The 21,519-nt window shown below is 48.8% G+C and overlaps 1 protein-coding gene across 1 annotated transcript in view; it reads right to left on the reverse strand.

Annotated features, from left to right (window-relative positions):
• Tln2 (talin 2) overlaps positions 1–21,519 on the reverse strand; it is a 237,056-nt gene that overhangs the window by 37,688 nt on the left and 177,849 nt on the right. The window contains exons 41-46 of the mRNA XM_032911227.1: positions 19,679–19,825; positions 17,049–17,150; positions 14,495–14,614; positions 8,664–8,810; positions 4,499–4,665; positions 2,939–3,122 (exon numbers count right to left, since the gene is read on the reverse strand). Coding sequence (XP_032767118.1) covers positions 2,939–3,122; positions 4,499–4,665; positions 8,664–8,810; positions 14,495–14,614; positions 17,049–17,150; positions 19,679–19,825 — 867 coding nt within the window. The remainder of the gene's footprint in view (positions 1–2,938; positions 3,123–4,498; positions 4,666–8,663; positions 8,811–14,494; positions 14,615–17,048; positions 17,151–19,678; positions 19,826–21,519) is intronic.

Raw genomic sequence — 21,519 nt, forward strand, 5'->3', positions numbered from 1 at the left:
CGACTGCTGCCAGGGTGCAAGGATGCAAGGAGGAGGAGTCTGCATCAGCGGCTTCATATCCTTCACCATGACAACGCCACCCAGGAAGCCACCCTTGGAGATTGTGCGGCTCAGCGAGGCTGATCTTGCTGCTGCTGCTGCTGTTGCTAATGATGATGATGAATCTAATTGAGGGGCTGGTCCCATTCCTGCTGCTTCTGAGACTCGTGCTAAGGCTGAGCTTGAAAACTCAATGTATTCCCTGACACTGAAGTGGAGACAGATGCTGCTGCTGGGGTCTGAATACACAGGCTCCTTGGTGACAATTCTGCCGACAGGCTGACTAGATGAAGGCTGCTGGAGCAGATACGATAGGTGCCATCACTCACCCTGAAGCACAGAATGTCAGTGTCCTGCTGCTGAGCAGTTAGGTCTCCACAGCGCTCAGCCTGCCTCTGCCCTGTGCTCCTCTGCCCCACCATGGGCAGACGCATGGGTCTTTCTCCCTACTAGGAGGTCTAACCTCAGGTCCTCACTGCTGTTCTCCTCTACCCGGAACCTGGCTCTTTTTACTCTCTGGGTTCAGCTTCAATGTGTGTCCCAAAAGATCTATCCTGACGACTCAAGCATAGGGCCTAACCCCTGAACACCAAACCAAATGGCCCCATTTTATCCTACAGCGGTTCGTGGTGCCATTTAATTTATTCATTTATCCACAATTTATGCCCTCCGGTGACCTGATGAGGCTAGAACAGGGCCTATTCCATTTCAACCTCAGAGCACGGTCTGGCATTAGGCGAATCTTCAGGAATAAATGGAGACACCGGCAGCTGTTCCATCCCAGATAGGACACTATCTCTAGCGCTGGAGTTGGAATCTGAATTGCCAGCCAAAGGGAGAACTGATATGAACTGGGTCGCTGCAGTAGAGCCAGGAGTGGGGTTTGGAATGGGCTCTGGTCAGCGTGACGTGACCCCAGGCTTCACCTCCACACTCCTGGGCTGGCTCCTCTACAAGCAGAATTAGCAGTGCCAGTCTCTCCCAGCCCATCCAATCGCTGTGAGGACTGACCGGGATAACAGACATACAGCCTTTGGAGACTCCAGAGCTCTAGTCAGCAGTGACAGAGAAAAACTGTGGCTTTGCAGCCCTCCACCATCCTCCACATCATCAGTCGTGTCACCTCACACACAGGGCGGAGGGACCCCAGGGCACCTCCTGCACCCACAGGCTGGGGTCTGTGAAGGGCTGCCTCTCTCCTGAGCCTTCAGCAGTGAAGAGGTGCAGCAGGAGAGAGAGGCACTGCAGATCAGGGCTGCTGTTCACATCAGCATCCCGGAAAGTCCTGTCCCATCCTGGTTGCTTGAGAGGTAACTGACATGCAGAGGGCCCGCTGTTTTCTGAGCAGATTTTAAAACATACTTGTTTATAAAACATTTTAGTTTTTATTAGTACTGTGTGTGCCACCACTCAGGTGTGGCAGTCACCCTAACCCTAACCACACTGTGAAGCTAGTTTCTTCTCTCACCCCTCTGTGGGTTCTGGGAGTGGAGCTCAGGTTGTCAGGCTTATACAGTGGGCATTTTACCAGCTGAGGTATCTCACTCGCCCCGTTTTTTTTTTTTTTTTTTTAAAGTGAGTTCTCTATAAGTCGCAGTTACAGGTATGTGGAGGCAAAGAGCATGCTAAGGGCTTTCACCCCAACAAATACAAGTAAGAGTTGGAGGACAAGGTAGCTCAGAAGGGGAAGGCAGAAGGAAACGCTAGGAGTTACTGAAGATCCGAGATGGTTCGAAGAACTCACTTTGGGAGTCTTTCTACTTTTCCTGCCTAATACATCTTTCAAAATAAAAAGTTCTCAGAAGAAAAAAAAAATCCCACAGCAATTCAAAACATTTCTGTGTGGAAAGATCCACCCTCTTTCTCCTCATAATCAGCTGAGTGAGAAGAGCTTGGAGTTTGTGCTTCCAACCTCAGCAACAGGGACTCCAGTCCGTCCGTCTGTCCGTCCTTCCTTCCTTCCTTCCCAGCAGGGTGGGACAGCCACCTCAGGATCCTGCAGAAGCACTGTGCAAACAGAGCCTCTGAAGTCCAGCGCTGTCAGAGGAAACCAAGCCGGGATAAAAAACCCAAGAAAGGTTCCTCACGGGGCTCCACTGTCTCCAGGACAGTGGTAAATAAAGGGAGGAGGAGGATTCACAGGAACAAGGCTGGTAGCCCTGCGTTAATTAGTAAAGTCACTGTGTCCTCCTGGTCCTGAAGGACGAGACTGCAGACCCCGAGCAGGCAAGGAGGGTGGGAATAAAAGCACAGGGGGGTGCGAGATGTTCCACTGTGGACTCCACGAGACTGGGCTCGAGACCACTGGAGCATCAACTTGCTGCCTATCTGGCATGTGCCAGGCGCTGCTATAGACGGTGTGACGGTTTCAGACACCAAAGACTGCAGTGACTGTCATCTGGAGGGCACCGAGGCTCAGGTGAGTCATTTCAGCAAAACTACCACCTCCCAAACAGAAGTCACAGAGCAGAGTCCGCCCACCCTTCTCATTCCTCTCCCCTTAGGAGCCCTCCTCCCCCTTCTTTATCCCCCTAACATTTCGCTCTCTTGCTTCATGAAACTACACACTGTTCCCGCCTGGACAGGGGACACTTGTCACTCCTCCCTCTCCTTTACCCCACCAACATCTCCTGCAGCCAATTATTTGCCAGGCCTGGCTGACTAGGTTCCTTGCAAATCCATGGGCCTGTCCCCTAACTGTCACCACAGTCCATGTCTGTGTCAACTGCTTCCTGTCACACACACACACACACACACACACACACACACACACACACACACACACACACACACACACACACACTGTTTACTTCTAAGGATATTTGCTTTTACCCTGTTCTGAAGCCTGAAGCAGTGTCTATGAGAAAAGGAGAAAGGCAGCCCCAGGCCCCATTCATACCTGGGTCTCAGGGTCATTGGAGCCCAGGCTGGCGGCCCCCAGCTTGACCACCTCCGCAAGCTGGGTGATGGTTGCTGCTGAGGACTGAGCTGCCTGGGCCAGCTTGTCTGGAGTGGACGCGGCCCCCGACACGAGCAGCTTTGTGTCTTCCACCAAGGCCTTGGCTGTCTTCAGAATGTTCTCCCTTAGAAAGCAGGGAGGCCAGAGAGACAGGGGAAACAGAACAAAACTTAGTCACTTGCAGTCGGGAAGGAAGGAAATTCCTTCAAGGGGGCTTTGGGAAGAGTGGCCCGAGTGGTCCACCCCCCTCTCGAGGGGAGGAGGTTGGTCCATGCATGTGAGGTTGGAAACTCAAACAGCAGGTAGAGACAGGGGACTGGGAACAGAGCTCCAGAGGGGAGCTCAACCTAGAAGGTGAGGGCTCAGCATCTTCCTATGGCCCGCGTAGATATTTCCCAGCCGAACTGGGTTGCAAGGGTGCACAGCTTGTTCATCTCCTGTGGGAATCAGAGCTTGTGGGGACAGGCTCCAGGAGAGACAGCAGAGCAGAGAATCTTCACTCCAGCACAGCCCTCGGGTTGGAGAACGTGAAAGGGTCTGGACACGTGATGAAGGTTTAGGGATCATCAGCAGAGCCATCAGCACCAGCCCCGTAGGTATTTGTTTCATGATGATGTTTAATATTTATGTTTAATATAATGAAGGCTCCAAGGAGGTACCCGGCTTTGGGAAGTGACTGTTAAAGATGCCCACCCCTGCCTCTCCTGGTCCTGCTGGGTCTGCGGGCAGTCAGAGGGGCAACTCCCTGGTACAAAGCCAGCCTTTGATGGAGAAGCAGCTCATTCTGATGCTGTAGTTCACATTCCCCGCACAGAATCTTGTAGATTCCCCATTTCTGAGTCCTGGGGAGGGTGACCAACTGTGATCACCAGCTTTAGACAGATAGCTTTTTGATGCCATTATTCAGGAGAAGGCAGGTACAGGATAGAATGAGGCCTGTGATTGGACAAGAAGGAAGGATGGGCGGGAGAAAAGTTTTGGAGAGGCAGAGGAGGCCAGAGTGAGGAGGAGGGAGGCAGCTGAGAGAACGTGGTGGCAGATGTTAAGATTCCTCTCTGCACATATTGCAGGTTGTCATGACTGTTCTGAAGGGATGGTGTGTACGGGATTTTGTGTTGTCCAGATGGGCAAATTTATCTTATCAACTGGATCAGAGAATACTGTGTGGTGTGTTCTTTCATGTGGCGACTTGAGTTCAAGAGTGAGTGTATGGTGGCTGGATGTACCCAGCCTGCCATGGAATTGGGATGTGTATGCCTGGTGTGGTAGCAACCTGTCCTGGGGGCTAGATGGGTAGAGAGATTGATGCCAGGCTCAGAGAGTAACTGTCCGCAGTGTGAGATGGGATGGAGCTTAGTGGGTGAGACGCTTTGTTGACCGAGATAAAAATATCCCGCAGATGCCATGTGGCCCTATGGTGCCGGCTAGCGCGGGATAAAAGAAACCCTTATATATTTTATACCGAAACATAGCTTTAGCAGGCTAGAGTCTCCCCCGTACCTGTGATCGGCAAAGGTCTCGCCATTTTCAGCATTCAGCGTCCCAGCTGTTGCAAACATAATGGTGGTGTCCAGATCGGCAATGATCCCAGAAACTGCAGTTGCAGCCGTGATGCATGCCTGGGTCCCCTTGTTCCCAGCCTGGAGAGCAGACAGCACCAAGGACACCTGTAAGATAGAAAAGGTGATGTAAAGGGGAGCCAGGGAATGGACAAAGTAAGACGGAAAAGTATGCCACTGAAAATATGGAATTCTCTCTCTAAGAGCTGATGCAGCCCAGAGGTTAATGGTAGAAGGTTAGAGCAAAGAACCTGCCCTTTGGCATTCACAAGCCACCTGACTGTAGGCAGCCCATTTCCCTGCACCAAGCCTCGGCTTCCTTAAATGTAAAATTAAAACGTAACACGTGTAAAGTGCCCAGTAAGGTGTTTGACGGTTGTGACTAGTCCCTGCACGGCAGTGTGCACCAAGTCACTACGATGCTTCTGACACCGTGCTGAGGGATCACGTTTAGGCTCCTGAGATGTGGGTGGCAGTTCCCACTCTTTTAGTTAGGTCTGGAAGGAACAACCTCCGCTAATGCTCATCATTCGCCTGGCTATCAGGACAGGTCGCTTTTCAGAGAGGATCCCACTGGGGCCTCGGCATGTCACCACCCACCTCTAAGTAGCATAGTCCTGTGGGTCCAGCAAGCTGGCTTCACCCCAGTACATTCCATATCACAAGCCCAGGGTGCCAGTTTCTACCGTCAGCCCTTCCTGTTCCCAGAGACAATTTCTATAACCAGAGAGTGATTGCCCACCACTCTCTTCACAATCAAATCACGTGTCTGTCAGTCTGCTATTAGCCATGTCTGACAGCTACTTAGGTCCCCACACATCTGCCTTCCTACTGTAGGTCAGTGCTTTGCTCTGCTCTCTTCCTCCAGCACTGATGTGGTGAGAGACAGCTCTAGGTCCCCTCTAGGATGGCTCTTTACTCTCTTTGCAGAGAGGTATCTCTGTCCAAGGATTCTAAGCACACTATTCCCGTCCCTCAAGACAGCCCATGGTCCTATAGATTAAAAACAGTGAGTCACGTAGTAGTTGAAGGCTCTTTAATCTCTGCCTGTATATACCCACTCTTCTTGATCATGACTGATCCCTGTATATACTTTGTATCCATGTGCGCTCTCTCTCTCTCTCTCTCTCTCTCTCTCTCTCTCTCTCTCTCTCTCTCTCTCTGTGTGTGTGTGTGTGTGTGTGTGTGTGTGTGTGTAGCAGGAACAGATGTCAATCCCTGGGTTATTTTTCATTTGTTCACCAAACTTCTCTCCTGTGTGCCCAAGTGCACGTGCACGTACACACACACACACACACACACACACACACACACACACACACACACACACACACACACACACGAACACACAGGTTGTAGGGTGAGACACACAGAACGGGTTAAGATCTCTCACTGAAAGCTCACAGATTCTTCTAGACCACATGGATCTGCTTGTCCCTGCTTCCTCAGTGCTGGGATTATAAGGTAAATATACTTTTGAAGCACGATGGGCAAGCAGGAACGTCATAGCACGAATAACAGGCAGAGTTCGGGATGCTCTTCCTTGGGCTCCTCGGGTCTCAGGAGACTTGTGGGTGTAGTTTGGCAGGATGGACACAGGAATCATTTTCTCTAAGAGAAGCCCACAAAGAACTGTGTCTTCTCCTGGGATGGCTGATTTTAATTGCCGACTTGCGTGACCCAGAGTTACCTGGGAAGAGAGTCTCAGTGTGGGAGTGTCTAGATCGGGTTGGCTTGAGGACTTACTGTGAGGGATTTCTTCCTTTTTAATTTCATTTGTATTCAAAGAGACCAGAAGAAGATGCTGGACCCCCTCCCCCACCCCCGGGGACTGGAGTTACAGATAGTTGTGAGCCATCATGTGAGAGCTGGGACTCAAACCCAGGTCTTCTGCAAGAGTAACTGATGCCTTTGCCTCAAAGCCAACTCTCCAGCTCTGGAGTCTTCCTTAACTGGGTAAACTGAGGCGAGCCCACCGTGGGTGGTACTGGGCCCTGGTTTTGGGCCCTGGATTGTGTTAGAGTAGAGAAAGCTAGCTGAGCACAAAGCAAGCAGGCATTCACTCCTCCTCATCTCTCTGGATGTGACACAACCAGTTGTTCTAAGTTCCTGGGATCCCCCACGAATGGACGGTAACCCGAATTCTGAGCTCCTTCTCCCCTAAGTAGCTTTTGGTCAGGGCATTTTATCACAGCAAGAAATTAAGCTAGGATATCCCTCATCTGTCATACCCTTCCTTAAATGCCACTAAGTCTCACCAGGAAAAGACGAGTAAGACAGGTACAGAGCTGGGCTGGGAAATGAATGAAGCCAACAGTTTCAGGAAAGAACTCTTAGGCTGGGTGGCCTGGAAGTTATGAGGTAGGGTTGTGTGTGTGTGTGTGTGTGTGTGTGTGTGTGTGTATGTAATGTATGGGGGGGGAGAGAGAGAGAGAGAGAGAGAGAGAGAGAGAGAGAGAGAGAGAGAGAGAGATAGATATTGGTTTTCAGGGTGTAAGAAGAGCCCGGAAGCAGTCCCCCGACCCTCTGTGATGGGCGTATAAATTTACTGTCTGGGCATCTACTAGTCACTGGGTCTAAGACAAAGGTAGATAAGGGGCTCATGGATGGAGGATACTCTACTTACACCCCAATATATGTAGGGATGACAAAATACACAGGTAGGGTGACCTGCAGCAAGAGACAGTGAAAAGGTGGTTGCTAGAAACTGGCCACATCCCCACCTCTGCCCTCCTCCATGTGTCCCAGTCAGGCTGCTCTGCAGGGAGAAGCAATGAGACCAAGGCTGACTCAAAATGATCCTGAGTGCAGTTCCCCCACCTCCACCCCCGGGAACCGGGTAAGGCCTTTGAAGGGAGGAACGGTGCCTTCCTCCAGCTGAGGGATTTAATTCTCACTGTAAAGCCTAGTTGCCCTGTCCTGTGGGCTGTGGGAGGTAGCCAGATGGTGGCTCAGCCTTGTCCAGGGCTGGCTGACAGAGCAGCCTCTGTACACAGCTTCCCATTGAGTGCTTCCTCTGCCCGGCCCTCCAGCCTAGTGGCCAAGTTTCTGAACAATGCAGAGCTCTATGTGCACGGTGGTGAAGAGGAACTGCAGAGCGTGGATGTTCCAGTCTGTGCTACTCGCAGCCGCAACAGCTGCCGCGGAAGGACTCCGACACAGAAACAAAGCCGGGGGCTTGCAGACAGGGGCAGCATGAAAGAGTTACCACGAAGAGTGGGTCCAATGGGGCCCTTGTTAGCTCGGGAAACCAACATCCTGGGAGGAAGGGATGTGGGAGGCAAGCGCACAGTGGGTAGTGGCTGGTGTCTGTTAAACGTTTAGTTACATACCAGGCAGAGTGCCAGGCGCTCTACACACCTCGATCCCGCGGGTCACAGATTATAAATCCGTGTGCTCATTTCATGGGTGACGGTATCAAGGCTTGGAAAGGTGACATAATGGATAAGCGCTTCAAATCGTGCTGGCCACACCCCTGACAACCTTCCCCAACAGCAGCAGCCCTGAGGCCCAGAAGCTCAGGGCAGGTTTCTCCTCCACTATGGTACACTAGGCTACTGTCTAAGGCATGGAGCCCACTCTGCTTCGTGGTATAGGGATGAAGAGGTTACATACCAAGCAGATGTCAACTTTTTTTATTTTTGTATGCTTTTGCCTTTGGAGTCAGGGTCTCACTATATAGCCCAGCTTGGCTCTCACTTCAGCCTTCCCTATGCTGGGATTTCAGCCTGTATTGCTTCCTCTAGCTCTTTCAAATTTTTGGTTCTAGCTTGCAGCACTTAGGAACTCTCCAGGAAAGGAGACCAACTGTGACAGGGTGGGCGGTGGCATCGGCCTTCCCCTGGTTGGCTCCTGATGTTGTAGGGCTACCTGCAAGGGGGCCCTTGACTTCTGCGAGGCTGCCTCTGTTTTGCCCTGGATTTCTCAAGTCCTGTGGATCACAGAAGGCTCTGTGATACCATCCTCACTTAGAAGGATCTAGGTGGTGAGGGAGACAGCAGCTGTCTTAGGTGGATTAATTTTGGCTTTGTCCCTACCAGAGCTGGTCCATCAAATGTGTTCAGTGTAATAGCTGTATCCATTTTACCCAGAGGGGACCCCCTTACCTTCTCGGTGACAGAACGGGCACACTCGATCAGCTCCCTCTTGGTGTAGCTGTCTGTGGGGCAAACCTGGAGGGCCCCTGCCTTCTGCACCAGGAAGATACAGCCATGGCCAAGGTCCTGCACGCGTGTGCGAATCTGGAATCCAATCTACAGAGGCAAATCCAGGAGAGGAAAGGTCTGTGAGGGACCCTGCATGAAGGCCTGCCCTAGGTGGAAAATTTCTCTTGCGCCCTTTGGAAGCCCAGCTAGGAAAATTCCACTTCTATCTGGAACCCCTGTCTGATGAGGTACCTTCCTGTAAAATGACTGTAAACATGCCCACAGCATCATTAGGCGAGCCTGTGGCTCACTGGGGTAGCATAATGCCTTCCTGGTAGGTTTATCTCTTCTGAGGGTCTAGCTCATCTGGGTCCCAAGCTACCTGATAGGAATAGATTGTCCTCAGACTGAACTCTGTGGGACAGATGTGTTATTCACTCAGCAAACGTTTACCGATCCTACAGTGTGCCCAGGCCTCTTTGATATGTACTTCTTCATGAGTGCAAAGTACACCACTAGTCCTGAGCGTATTTTAGAGTGATCAGGTTTTTATAACACCAGCATATTTACCAAACAGAATACCCCATCCCTGGGCTGTGCTGCAGGGTGACAGCAATCGCACCGAGCCCAGGCTTCCTTTCTCCCGAGCCAGGTTTGACGTCCCCATTTCTAAAGGCTCAGCAGACATGGATTCTGTTTTTACTTAATTAAAAAAACTAAGAAAGGATCTCAGAGTTTAGGATGGCCTCAAACTGACTGTGGCTGAGAATGAGTTTGAACTTCTGATCCACTTGCCTCCACCTCTCAAGTGCTGGGACTGCAGAAATGTGCTTTACTGCATCCAGTTTTTGTGGGGCTAGGGATGGAACCCAGGGTCTTACACATGCTAGGTAGGCACTGTAACCAGCAGAGCTGCATCTCCAGCCCAGGCATGCATTCTACTGAGGCTGCTGTACTGAGGGACCAGAAGGGGTAGTTTGTCTAAGAGAAGCAAGGAAGAGGAGAAACTTCACTATCGCTAGGCTGTCTCCTTTAAGCTGTACTGAATTCCCCCTCCACCTTCCCAAAGCATGCATTCCTCTGGCTCTGTTCTGCTCTGTGTCAGGTTTCATGGTGAGTTTGATAAACACAGCCAGGTAAGCAGCTAGAAGAAAAGCAAGAACTTGAAGCACGAGCCTGTGTTACTGTCAAGAATCAACAGCTAGAAGCCAGGGCTGCTGCGTCTATCCTACATCAGGAATATTTACCAAAAGGTCTCAGACACTGTACATAATCCTGGGGAGGTCTTGGCCCGGGGGATGCTGTTTTCTGCTTTATCTCATTAGTCAAGCTTAGGGAAGAGTGGGTTGAGAGTGGGAAGGACTACGCCATGTTCTCTTTCCTACTATAGAAGTACGGACTGTTTCTAGGAGGGAGAGACATCTAGCAGAGGCTTCACAAGAAAGGTGAGCTTCTACTCTCTGGATGTCTTCTAGTGTGTGCACTGGAGAGAGTCCTGCAGAGGCTCTCCATCGCTCAGGCTGTCCTACTGACTCTGTGATGCGCAACGGGAGGGGTAGCCTTGGGCAACATGCTACCTCCATACACACGTCTGGACTGGTGCAGCGACAGCGTACCACCATGCGGGGAAGGTATTCACCCATGAGGCAGCGATGCCATTCAAATAGTCATCATTCGAGACAGAGCCATGCCGTGTGTGGCCTAGGCTGGTCAGGAACTCTTGATTCCCCCTACTTCAGCCTTCCAAGTATTGAGACTATCATACTCATCTATTTTACAAGATACGTTAATGGCTTATATACTACATTAAGGGAATGCCGGGGGATGTGACTGACATTAGTTTCAAACTCAACCTGATCCTTAAACGCTTCCATGGAGTTTAATGCCAAGTATTCAGGGTCAGCATGCTATGAGAGGTGGGAGCTTATACGTAAAGCATGACTACAGGTCCTGCGGTGACGGGACCGCTGGTGACATCAGGGCAGAAGGAAGCAGCATGAGCAGTACACGATAAAACCCTCTGATTCAAGTTTTTAAAAGTGGTCTCAATAAAAACAGAAGTCTGTTCAGTTTTCAGAGCTTTCAGTTTGAATATCTCTGAAATGAACCAATGATCCATCCCTGTCTCACATACTCTGTTAAGGACAAAGGGACAGTGCCTACCACAGCATTTGGGCGTGGCACCTCTCATGCCCATTACTTTCCAGGTTATGGGGAGCTGACAGAACAAGAGGACCGCGGCAGAATCAACACGGTCTACTGGAAATTTCACTGGAAATTTTTACGGCTGGAGGGGCTTCCTAGAAAGGGAATACACTTTTAAGATCGTGTTTCAACTGATAAGCACTAAGAAATGCCCCATTCCCAAAGCAACATTAAACTTCTCAGCAAGTCTGGCTGACTTTGCAAGACCCACAGGGTGGATTGAATGTACGACCAGTGTTTATTATAAAGGAGTGCTGCTCAAAGATGCACAACTTGGGGTTTTAAGTTGGCAACGTTAAGGGAAGCATTGCTTGAGCCTCAAGAAAAACCCTCTGTTCGTTTCTCGATCAAAGAAAAATATTGTGGAGAAAACCATCTGCTTTTGTGTCTTAAAGGAAATTAAAAAAAAAAAAAAACCAAAAAAAAGCCCTGGTTTAGATCCGATTACAATGGGGAGGAGGGAGCACCCCCATCATTTTCCCTTTACTGGTCAAGTCAAAACAAAAATGAAATGGCTTTTTGAAGACTTTAAAAGCAACCAGGTTCAGAGTTGCTTGCCTAGGGGACCTTAAGAGAGCCAGACCAGGGTGACATCAGAACTTGTCGGATCCACTTGGAAAACCTATCAGGGGAAATAAATAGGGTGAATAGGAAAAAGGCATCGCTTTCTCCCTACCCGACAGCTAGTTTTGGGGTGGGATTTTAAAAGTAAAATGCCAGCGTGTACATCCATCCCACCTGAGCGTGCAGCCTGTAGTTCCTGACCCGGCACTTAACCACTGTACTCCCTGGCTCACAAAGTGGTGACGTGATTTTCCCCAGAGACAGCGCTACAGTCGCTAAATCGTTTCTCCAGGACTTACATTTTGGAATTGTAGCTCCTAGGATCTCAGCCCCTCCCTCTTACCCTCCGTCCTTTCCTCTCTTCTTCCTTCTCTTCTCCCCACTTCAGCACCTCCCCTCTCTGTATGTATGTGTGCTGATCCATGACCCATATATGCACACAAAGATGCCACTGGTCAACGTCAGGTGTCTTCCTCAATTCTCTTTACCTTATTCTTGGAGACGGTGTCTCTCACTGAACCAGGAGATCAATGGTTTAGATAGACTTGCTGACCAGCAAGCCTAAGATACCCTCCTGCCTCTTCCTCCCCAGGACTAAGATAAAAGGTCTGTGTAGCCATGGGTGCTGGGGGTCTGAACTCAGGTCCTCCTGGTGGTATAGGATTGAGCCATCTCCCTGGCCTCTCTGTGTTCAGAAAGAAACCCCTCTTAATTTGCAAAGCTGCCAGGAGGGTTTTCACTTTTCTGAAGACTTTCCACAGTGCTACTAACAAAGCCTTGAGTTTTCCGTGGAAAAATAAACAGAGAAGGATCCTGTTTGATGTTCGAGGACAGAGGTCCAGCTTTTCCTGTAATTGTCACATTGTGGAAAAGACCAGAATGCGGACGCAGTGGGGCACACCACAGGACTCTGAAGGAAAGGTTTCCCACTTGCCCTGCATGTAAATATTTTCACATTCTGGGATGTGGGGCCCTCTTGGAGATACAAATAACTCCCACAATTTTGGTATGTTAAGACAAAACAAAACAAAACAAAACAAAACAAAAAAACCACCCTCTGTTGCTTCAGGGACCTCCTAACCTCCTCAGTTTTCCCCCAAGCATCTGTCTGGCAAATGCACACAGAGAACTTTCCTGCACAGGCCACTGGTAATCTTAAGAGTCTCCCTGCCATTTTTGCCTTTGGGTCGTGCTGCTCTTGTGTCTAGACTGTAAAATACATCTCAAGATGAACCGCTGAAAACAGCAAGCCTTACTGACCATGTCAGAGGGTAAAACCCAGCACCAGCATGCCAGGTGATGCGCTGTGTGGCTAGTGACGTATTCTTTCCTTTGTCGGCTTGGTGCTATCAGTGACTCTGTGTCACAGCAAGGTTTCGCTTGCCCTGGCACGGCTTTGGGGTGGGCAGCTCATGAGAGCTTTGCCCATATGGAAAAGGCAGGCTAGTGTTCCAAATCCAGACAGATGGGGCTAGATCCCATTGCAAAGCTTCCCGTGGAGAGGAGTCCAAACCTCCCCGACGATCACGGTCTCTGTTTCTAATTCCCACTCAAAGCCAACTACTTCTTCCCTTGGTTCAAATGCTCCTGACCACAGCACACGTTTGTTCTACTTGTTTATGAAATTCAAAATTACATGTTGATAAAATGAATTATACGTCTAGATAAATTACAGACTAGAATTATAGTCTAGTCTCACTAAAACAGAAAGACTATTAAAAAAAAGAAAGGAGGAGGAGGAGAAGGAAGATGGAGACGAGAAAGAGGAAGCGGGGGACGCTGTGTAAAAGCAATGTAGATTCAGTATTTTTCTTGATGACTTAAGATAATTATCACAAACACAATTTATTCATGCTGAGGTCTGACTGACTACTCTGGAATCTAAAGACAGGAGCGTGGTTAGAAACCGAAGGAACTCCATGCTAGAAATATATATGCACCTCAGTACATATATATGATAAGCCTGCTCACATGCGTTGTTATGACACATGTTACGTTAGAGAGTGGTGTGCTTTGGATCTGTGTTTCTACCGTTGCTTCTAAAAGCCTTTGTTAGACCCACCAGGTCCCGACCGGCAGCACTGGGGAAGTGAGCGCATGTCTGTCATTCCAGGGAAATAAGCAGACCAGTCACAAACCTGTGGCTTCTACATCCCCAAGTGTTTAAGAAAATACTGAACAAAGTTTCCACTCAATAAACAGCTTGCTTCTCACGGAATGTGGTTACCTGTATCTTCCTGTGATCCTGTAGTCCCTCCATCACTCTGTATCTCAGAGTGGACTTTCTTTCTCTAAGGAGCCAAATGATTTCTTGGGCCCTAGACAGCCTTCCTAGGTGCTCACACTGACAAAGCTTCCTCCAGGCCCTCTGCGTTCCCAGCTGTGCTGCGCGGTCCTGCTCACAGCCTCCAGAGATGGCTGCTCTCTGACAGTGTGCAAACTTGCCACTGTAAGGCTCTTACGGGTACAGACTTGCTGAGGTCGTGCCTACACTAGCCTCCGTGGAAAGGGATAAGGAAAGCAGGCGGGTCCTGAACCTTTGTGTCATGCAAGCAGACCTTTTTCAAGAGAGGAGATATGAAATCCCGCATGTGGACCTTCTAATGTTTTGGGGAGCCTTTGGAAAGCATGAGCATGACTGAGAGGATGTGCTAAGGGGAGCAGGAAGCAGGAAGGTGGCAGCTCCAAGTCTGGGCATTTGAAGAGGGTGATAGGCAGCTGTAAGGGCCTGGCAGAACACTGTCAACGAACCCTTCCATCTGAGAGCCACTCTCCAGGGCACCCTAGTTCTTGGCCAGCTGGCCTCAGCAAGGGTCCAAGTTCTGGGCACAATCTGGGGCTATCTGAGTGAAGCTGGGGCATCAGTTGCACAGTAATGGGGCATGAAACGTGCTCCTGGCTGTTGTGCTGGAGTTTTGTAGAAGTAGGCTATGGGGTCCTCCCCTCTCCCACCCCCCTACCCCCCGCCCAGGAATGGGCACCATGTGTTTGCTTCTTAAGATAGGGGCTTTAAGGTGGCAGACCTCCTCTGGTTCGGCGGTGGCTGCTGCCATCTGGCCCTGGAGAGCCAGGTGCCCATAGTCAGTGGTCATTTGTGAAGCCAGGCCTCCCAACTCCTCCGGGTTAGTAACCGACTTAGTCATCTGGAAAAAGAAAACAAGCAAGACACAAATACATACACACACATACACAAAGAGAAGCATCAGAACCATGTGTTAATACCCTGGGACGCCAAAGGATTTCATTCACTTTTAGCCCCTAGGGAAGGTGAAGACCAGACCTTGCGTAATGTCTGGACAACGGGGAGGGCAATTCAAGCAAAGCCCATGCTGCACTGCACACAACAGGCCAGGGCTGTGACTGCCCTGTAGCAAAGACCAGATGGGCACATGCTCAGCGTGCAAGGCGGTGCAGCGTGGAGCCAGGTCCTCAGGGCCCAATCTCAGGGAGAATGGCTATGGGGTCACTAGAGGAATTCCCACGAGGGACCACTCTAGGGAATGAACCTTGTGAGAGGCATAACCTGATCCAGGCTTCTGTGAGGATCTACACAAGAGAAGGATCTGAGGACAGGGCTGTTAAAAGTCCTGAGACCCAGTGGAGAAGCCAACATCAGGGAATGAAAGTCTTGGGTAACAAAGCATGGCAAGGTGCTTCCGGAAACATGGTGGTCCACCACGGCCCACACAGTCCATGCATCCAGTCTGCCCGCAACTCAGTTTGTATTATCCAGCCTTTACTTCTGCTTTCTGCCATGAATAAAAAAGTCACCTAAAAGACAGTCATTGTCTCTTTTCCAGGAATCTCACTCCTGCCCCCTCTCTTTTCTTACTCTTTAAAAAAAATAATTTATTTTTATTTGTAGGTGTGTGTGTGTGTGTGTGTGTGTGTGTGTGTGTGTGTGTGTGTGTGTGTCCACACCGCAATGCATGTGTGGAGACCAGAGGACAACTTACAATTGGTTGGCTTCTTCCATTGTTTGGGTTCCAGGGACTAAACCCAGGTCATTATGCTTGGTTACAAGTATCTTACCTGTTAAGTCACCTTACTGGCCCCCTCTGTGGTCTTCTAACACCTCGATTTAAAAGGAAAAGGTCTCGTAGCTGAAACTGTCCTTGAACTCAGTGTGTAGCTAAGGATGACCTTGAACTCCTTCCCCTTCTACTTCCCAAGGGCTGGAAGCACCAAGCATGTGCCGCCATGCCCAGCTTAAAGGGCTCTTGAAAAGCCCCTTTAAAGGACTCCTTATCTCCTGAGGTGGGTTCCAAGGAGTACAACTGGCATCCCAAAAGAATGAAGTTATACTATGAGCTGTTCCATTTGTGCCTTGACAGTAGAAACACAAAGACACTTCACCTAACAGCTCTGACCAAAAGTGCCAGGCTGACCACTTCAGGATGTCATATACTGGAGGGTGGGCTTGTTGGGAATCACAGGTGCCAAGGGATGAGACAGCCTGGCTCAAAGCCTGGCCCAGAAGACTCTTCAGAACTTTAGAAGGACGCCCAGAGATGCCTCTCAAGGATCCCGTTGCCAGACTGCATGGAGAGGGATTTGTCCCCTGTACTCCCCTGAAAGGATGGGCCTGGGTGACCTCCAGCTTGCCAGAACACTCAGAAGTGACCGTGACTACTGCCCTTCTTCCTCAGGCCACATTCATTTAAGCAGCAGGCCAGGTTCAGAGTTCCTATGTGTGAGCAGAGCAGGCAGGGAAGCCTTCGTGGTCCAAGCTCAACCTCTAGTGGACACACAATTATATGACAGAGCCAGTGAGAGGGGTGACTTGGCCACTCCAGCTAGGCCACTGCAATTGCCACCTCAGGCTTATGTGGCAGTTCTCTCGAATTTGGGACTTCAAGTGGAGAGGAATGTTTTCTGTGTATGCACTCTCTGAAGACCACATCTGTCATCCTTCATGTAACTCTATAATACCGAGAGAGCACAGACAGCTTCCCAGAGCCATTTGTGAAGACTCGTCTGGGACAGTGTTGTTTGCATCATGTTTCAGTGAAAAAAAAAAATCCATTATTCTCAGCTTCTGCTGTCAGGAATTAGGAGAAAAATAAACCACAGGAATTTGGCCTAAAGGACTGATGGTTGAGTGTTACAATTTGATTTTGTCAGATAGATTCATGTTTTTACTATTTTATTCCAAATATCTTCTCTTACACTAGAATTTAAACCTATTAAAACGCCTTTCAGAGATGAACAGGATTCTCTCCTTTTTACTGTCACCTTCTTTCTCTTTTCCTACCTTCTCAAAAGCTCTCTCCTCCCTTTGTTCTCTGTGTTCATGCCCAAGTCTTAGTCAACTTTAATTCCTTCCTCCTGGGGCTTCTTCTATACCTCAGGCAACCAGAGGGACCAGAGAGGAGAGGTAGGAGCTGGTATCCCGGGAAACCAGCATCACAGGGAACTGGGACATGGGCTGGTTAATTCTCTGACACAGATCCTAGACTTGAGGACTCCCATGGTAGCGGGCAGAAGGGGAACTCACACGGGTGGGGTGTGAAGATTCAGATGGCAGTGGGTAGAGGGAGAACCCACAGTGGATAGGGCCGATCCTTTTCTTCTTACCATTTCCTGAGCTGTGACGGCAATGGCTTTGGAATATTTAACCACAGTCGTCTGGTAGTCAACAAAAGTTCCCTTTGGTTCTGGAGGTGTGCCTTCATCCAGCTGTGGAGAAGAGGAGAGCTCAGGAGTCACAGGAAGCCTGGCCAAGTATAGGCTGTACTTCTAAGAATTAAAAACTTAGGGAAAAATAGCCCTTAAGAGGTTTCTTTGGTTCAAACTCAACTCTAACTTCTCCAATTGGAATCGCAATGGAGGTACACATAAGGCATCCAGGGGGCACAGGCAAGATGGAGTGCCAGTTTTATCTTGCAGGAGTGGAAAGTATTTTAGAGGAATAACGATTTAGCTAGTCTCACCAGGTAAGGAGGAGGTTGCCTACAAAAACAGTAGGGAAGGAATCCCAGGAAGGGGGAACTGTATTTAAGCACATGATGCTAAGTCTGGTACTTCCAGGGAAATCCAGAGAGCGGTGGAAGCTGAGGTAGGAGAGGAGGCAGAATCTCCATCACCAAGGACTTCCACAACAACACTACAGTCCACCAATATCTGTGCCCAGGGATGCCCGGTGATGATCCAAGTCCACATCAGGAGGAACTGGAGGGGAAGAGCAATCTTTTGACTGCCTTGCCTCCTTAAGAAAAGGGCAAGGTCACTGTGAGAGAATGGGATTGAACAGTCCCCTGGATGTTAGATCAGGGTAGGTAATGTGATGGTTGATACTGATAGCCAACTGGACAGTAGAATCACCTAGGAGAAAGACCCTGAGCATGTCTCTGTAGGAGTTCTAGAGTCAGCTAACTGAGGTGGGAAGAATCCAGGAGTCGTCAGAACTGAATGTGGGCCATCCCATGGGCTGGGTGGTTCTAGAATAAATAAAAAGGAGGGTGAGCTGAGGGCCAGCATTCACACCTTTTTCCCGACTGCAGATGCAATGTGACCAGCTGTCTCACAGCCACTGAGCCTTTCCTACCAGGCTGGACTGTATCTCGCAAACTGTAAGCTAAAATAAACCATTCCTCCCTTAAGTTGTTGCTTCTTGTCAAGTATTTTTCAATGATCAAAGTAGGTGACACAGAAGGAGCTTGTGGAAAGCAGCGGAATCCCCAGCTTGTATTTTACAGGAAGGAGAGGGAAACTCTTCGTGTGAATCCCCTGCTGCCAGCAGCTCCTGTCATTATCTGAGAAAACAGGCTTACTTCTCAAGAGGGCAGCTGGGCCAGTGATAGCAGCTATGTGGATGCTGCTATGGCAGCATAAGGCACCACAGTGAGCGAGGCTGGTGGGCTAGCAAAGAAAGACTTCAGGGCCTGACTTCTACTCTCTGGGGACTTGTAGAACATGTCCTATCTTTACATTAATACTGAGAAAAAGAAAAAGAGGACCATTTGGCTTTTAACTGTTACCAAGAAACTCAACTATTTAACATCCCCCGTGGACATGTGGTTTGTTTCTAAAGTTCTGGTGTTCTGCTATTTTGAAAGTCAAACAAACCCTCCTGAGCCTCATCCAATGGCCTCGAGGAGGAGGGGAAATTTACTCATTGTCTGCTAAACCATCATATTTGAAGCATGAGCAGCCCATAGTGGACACTGATTGAGAAGTAGAGCTTCAGGTCTCTGAAGGGAGACACAGTCTAACCCAGGCTTGCTGCTTCATTAGAGTGACAATGACAATGATGATGATGATGATGACAACAATGATGACAATGACAGGTTGTGGAGCCATTATTCTAATGACCTCCGGGGAAATATTCTTTAATGGAGACAGAGACAACTAATGCTTAACTCAGCTATTTATGACTGTGTGTTATGCTAAAATACTATACTGATACATACATAATCCAACCATAGGCATCCCTCAACAGACACTATCTAACACTATTGTCTGTGACTGTCTAACACTAAGCTGACAATTAGATGTTGATGAACAACTGTTTAACCCAACAATATCAAAAGAACATTGTTAAAGACAAAACCCTTGGAGGGAAGTAGAAACCATGGAGTTGAGACTCTCTTCAGTCTGAAGCATTGTCAACTGATTGGCTGATGAGTCAGAAAATGGCTTACGTTGTCTCCCATGCCTGTTGCCTATGAGAGCTCACCAAGACCTTTCATACACACTGTTGAATGGTTTATGTGTTTAAACAGATACCAAAATGTAAGATTTTTGAAGGTCCTATTAGAGATTCCTAGGGCCTACTCAATTGAGACTGTGACAGAGCAAGACAGGAGTAGAGTCAAGATCTTGCATTCTAGAAAGTTCTTCAATTCCAAAGTAGCCATTCCAAAGGCCAACACCTGGAAATCATTTTCTGACTCCTTCTGGAGTCTGCTCCCTAACACAGCTTCTAAAGAGGACATGGAGGGTAAATATTTATTTCCATTTTATAAACAAGGAAGCCAATGATACGATGACTATTTTTAACCACAACTGGGAAGAATTGTGCAGTAGCTTACAGAGCTGATGAATCTATAGTAAAGAAAAAAAAATATGCTGGATATATGAGTGGCCACCTGCAGCTTGTTGGTCTCAGCCTTGACTGACAGCTTCCCAGAGAAGACCATGTAGGGATGGTATGTGAGAGAGATGGAGATGGGATTGGAAGGTTCTAGGAGCTCGTGTAAGCCTACCTTGCTCATGGCCTCTGCGATGGCGTCTACCATGCCTCCCACCAGCCCCACCTCACTGGCAGCTTCATTCAGCGTCACCATAATGTCATCCACAGCTTCCTTCATCAGCTGTGCAGCCTCTGTGATGGCATCGTGGGTGTGCTGTGCCTGAGAAGGAAATTAAAAATGTCTTCAGTAGCATGAGACATTGCTCACCCTTGAGAATCACTTGATGTGCTAAGAATAACCCTAAAAAAGTCATTAGACAAGGCTGGGCACAGTGTCGTATGTTGAGGATTCAGCACTCAGGAGGCCCTCGTGTTTGAGGCTAGCTTAAGCAGTATGGTGAGATTTGAAAACAAACAAGCAGGCCCCTGGAGAAACCACACCCTGGCAATCAGCCACACAATGTATTCGAAATGTTTTCTTTCCCCAACTTCATAGGTTTACTTGCAGAATCAAAATTAACCCCCCCCTTTTTTTTACAATAATAAGAGAAAAGAAAAATGTAACATCAAACTGTCAAGACTAGCTTTAGATGCTGCTATGTTCAGGATGGTAGAGAATGCTACATGTTCCCAAACACAAATTGACACATTTATTTAAAAAACCTGGTGATACAAAGAAAAAATGTTTTTCATAACAAACATACTTCTCTTCAACAATGCCCAGCACTCCATCATCCTCTTTTGATAAATAAGTCGGATTATGGAAGTGTCGGTGCATGCAAGAGAGATACACTGGCAGAGAGTCTAACAGGCTTTCGAACCAGGCTCTAAGCTATATTGCTGGAACACTGGCAGAATAGACGAGGACAGTCCACCAAGGGCTGAAGCCCTGCAGGAAATGCCCAAGTATCCACATGTTCCTCACTTAGCATCCTGGACATTTGCTGGTGTTAAGGGGCTCGAAATGAAAGAGTGAATGGATATGAAACAGTGCCAGTGCAGAGACCTCACAGGGCAGGAAGAGACCTCACAGGGCAGGAAGATGTTTGGGGAAGAGTTACGCTATAGGTGCAGAAAACCTAGGTTCTAGTTTTGCCTCTACCACTGACTAGCTACACGACAGAGCCTGGCCTCCTAGTTAGCGGGATGGGGAAGACTGTAAGAAGTCCACTTCTAAATGCCTGGTAAACCAGGAAGGTGCAGGTGCCTTACCCCTAAGAAGGGCAGGCTATGGGGAACTCTGCCCTTACTCTGTGCAATGTAACAATGCCAGTGACTTAAACATCAGAACGGCACTGTCCTCATGCACCATACCAGCTTACCCTGGCCCAGCTCAGGGGTGTAAGCCTCCTGAAAGGTCTAAGGTACCGCGTTTTTACCTTGGTGGATATGAAGGAAGGAAAGCCAGTAGCACTTAGAAGACGGGCCCTATGTGAACTAAAAGGCCCTGGGAAGCAAGAAGAGTTCCTCAAACATGGTATGTGACAAGATGTCAAACACCGTGCTTGGGCTGTCCTTGACGCCTGTTGAGGAACCAGCTTGACTCCACCTGAGGCTCAAAGGCATCTTATAGTAAAGACAAACCAGGCTCACGGTTTTTAAAGATTAAATCTGTTTCTCAAGGATTGGGCTATGCCCCACCTGTAATCTTAACTATAAATGGTTCTGCAGTGTCTGTTCCAGGAAGGGCAATAATGTCTTTGTTTCATAAACTTGCTTATAGCCGTCTTGCAACTCTACTCTTGTTTCAAAAAGTTATATGACTGCCCATGACCAGCTGGTTATGAACACTTGTTATTGTAACTGGCTACCTTGTTATGACCACCTTGCCACATGTCTTTGTTTCAGGAAGGACTACCTTGTTACGATGTTCTGCTCCTGTAGCTGCCTATTTTGCCTGCCTTGTCTTCCTCA

Source organism: Rattus rattus, chromosome 8 (genome assembly GCF_011064425.1).
Source record: "Rattus rattus isolate New Zealand chromosome 8, Rrattus_CSIRO_v1, whole genome shotgun sequence".
NCBI classification, from domain to species: Eukaryota; Metazoa; Chordata; class Mammalia; order Rodentia; family Muridae; genus Rattus; species Rattus rattus.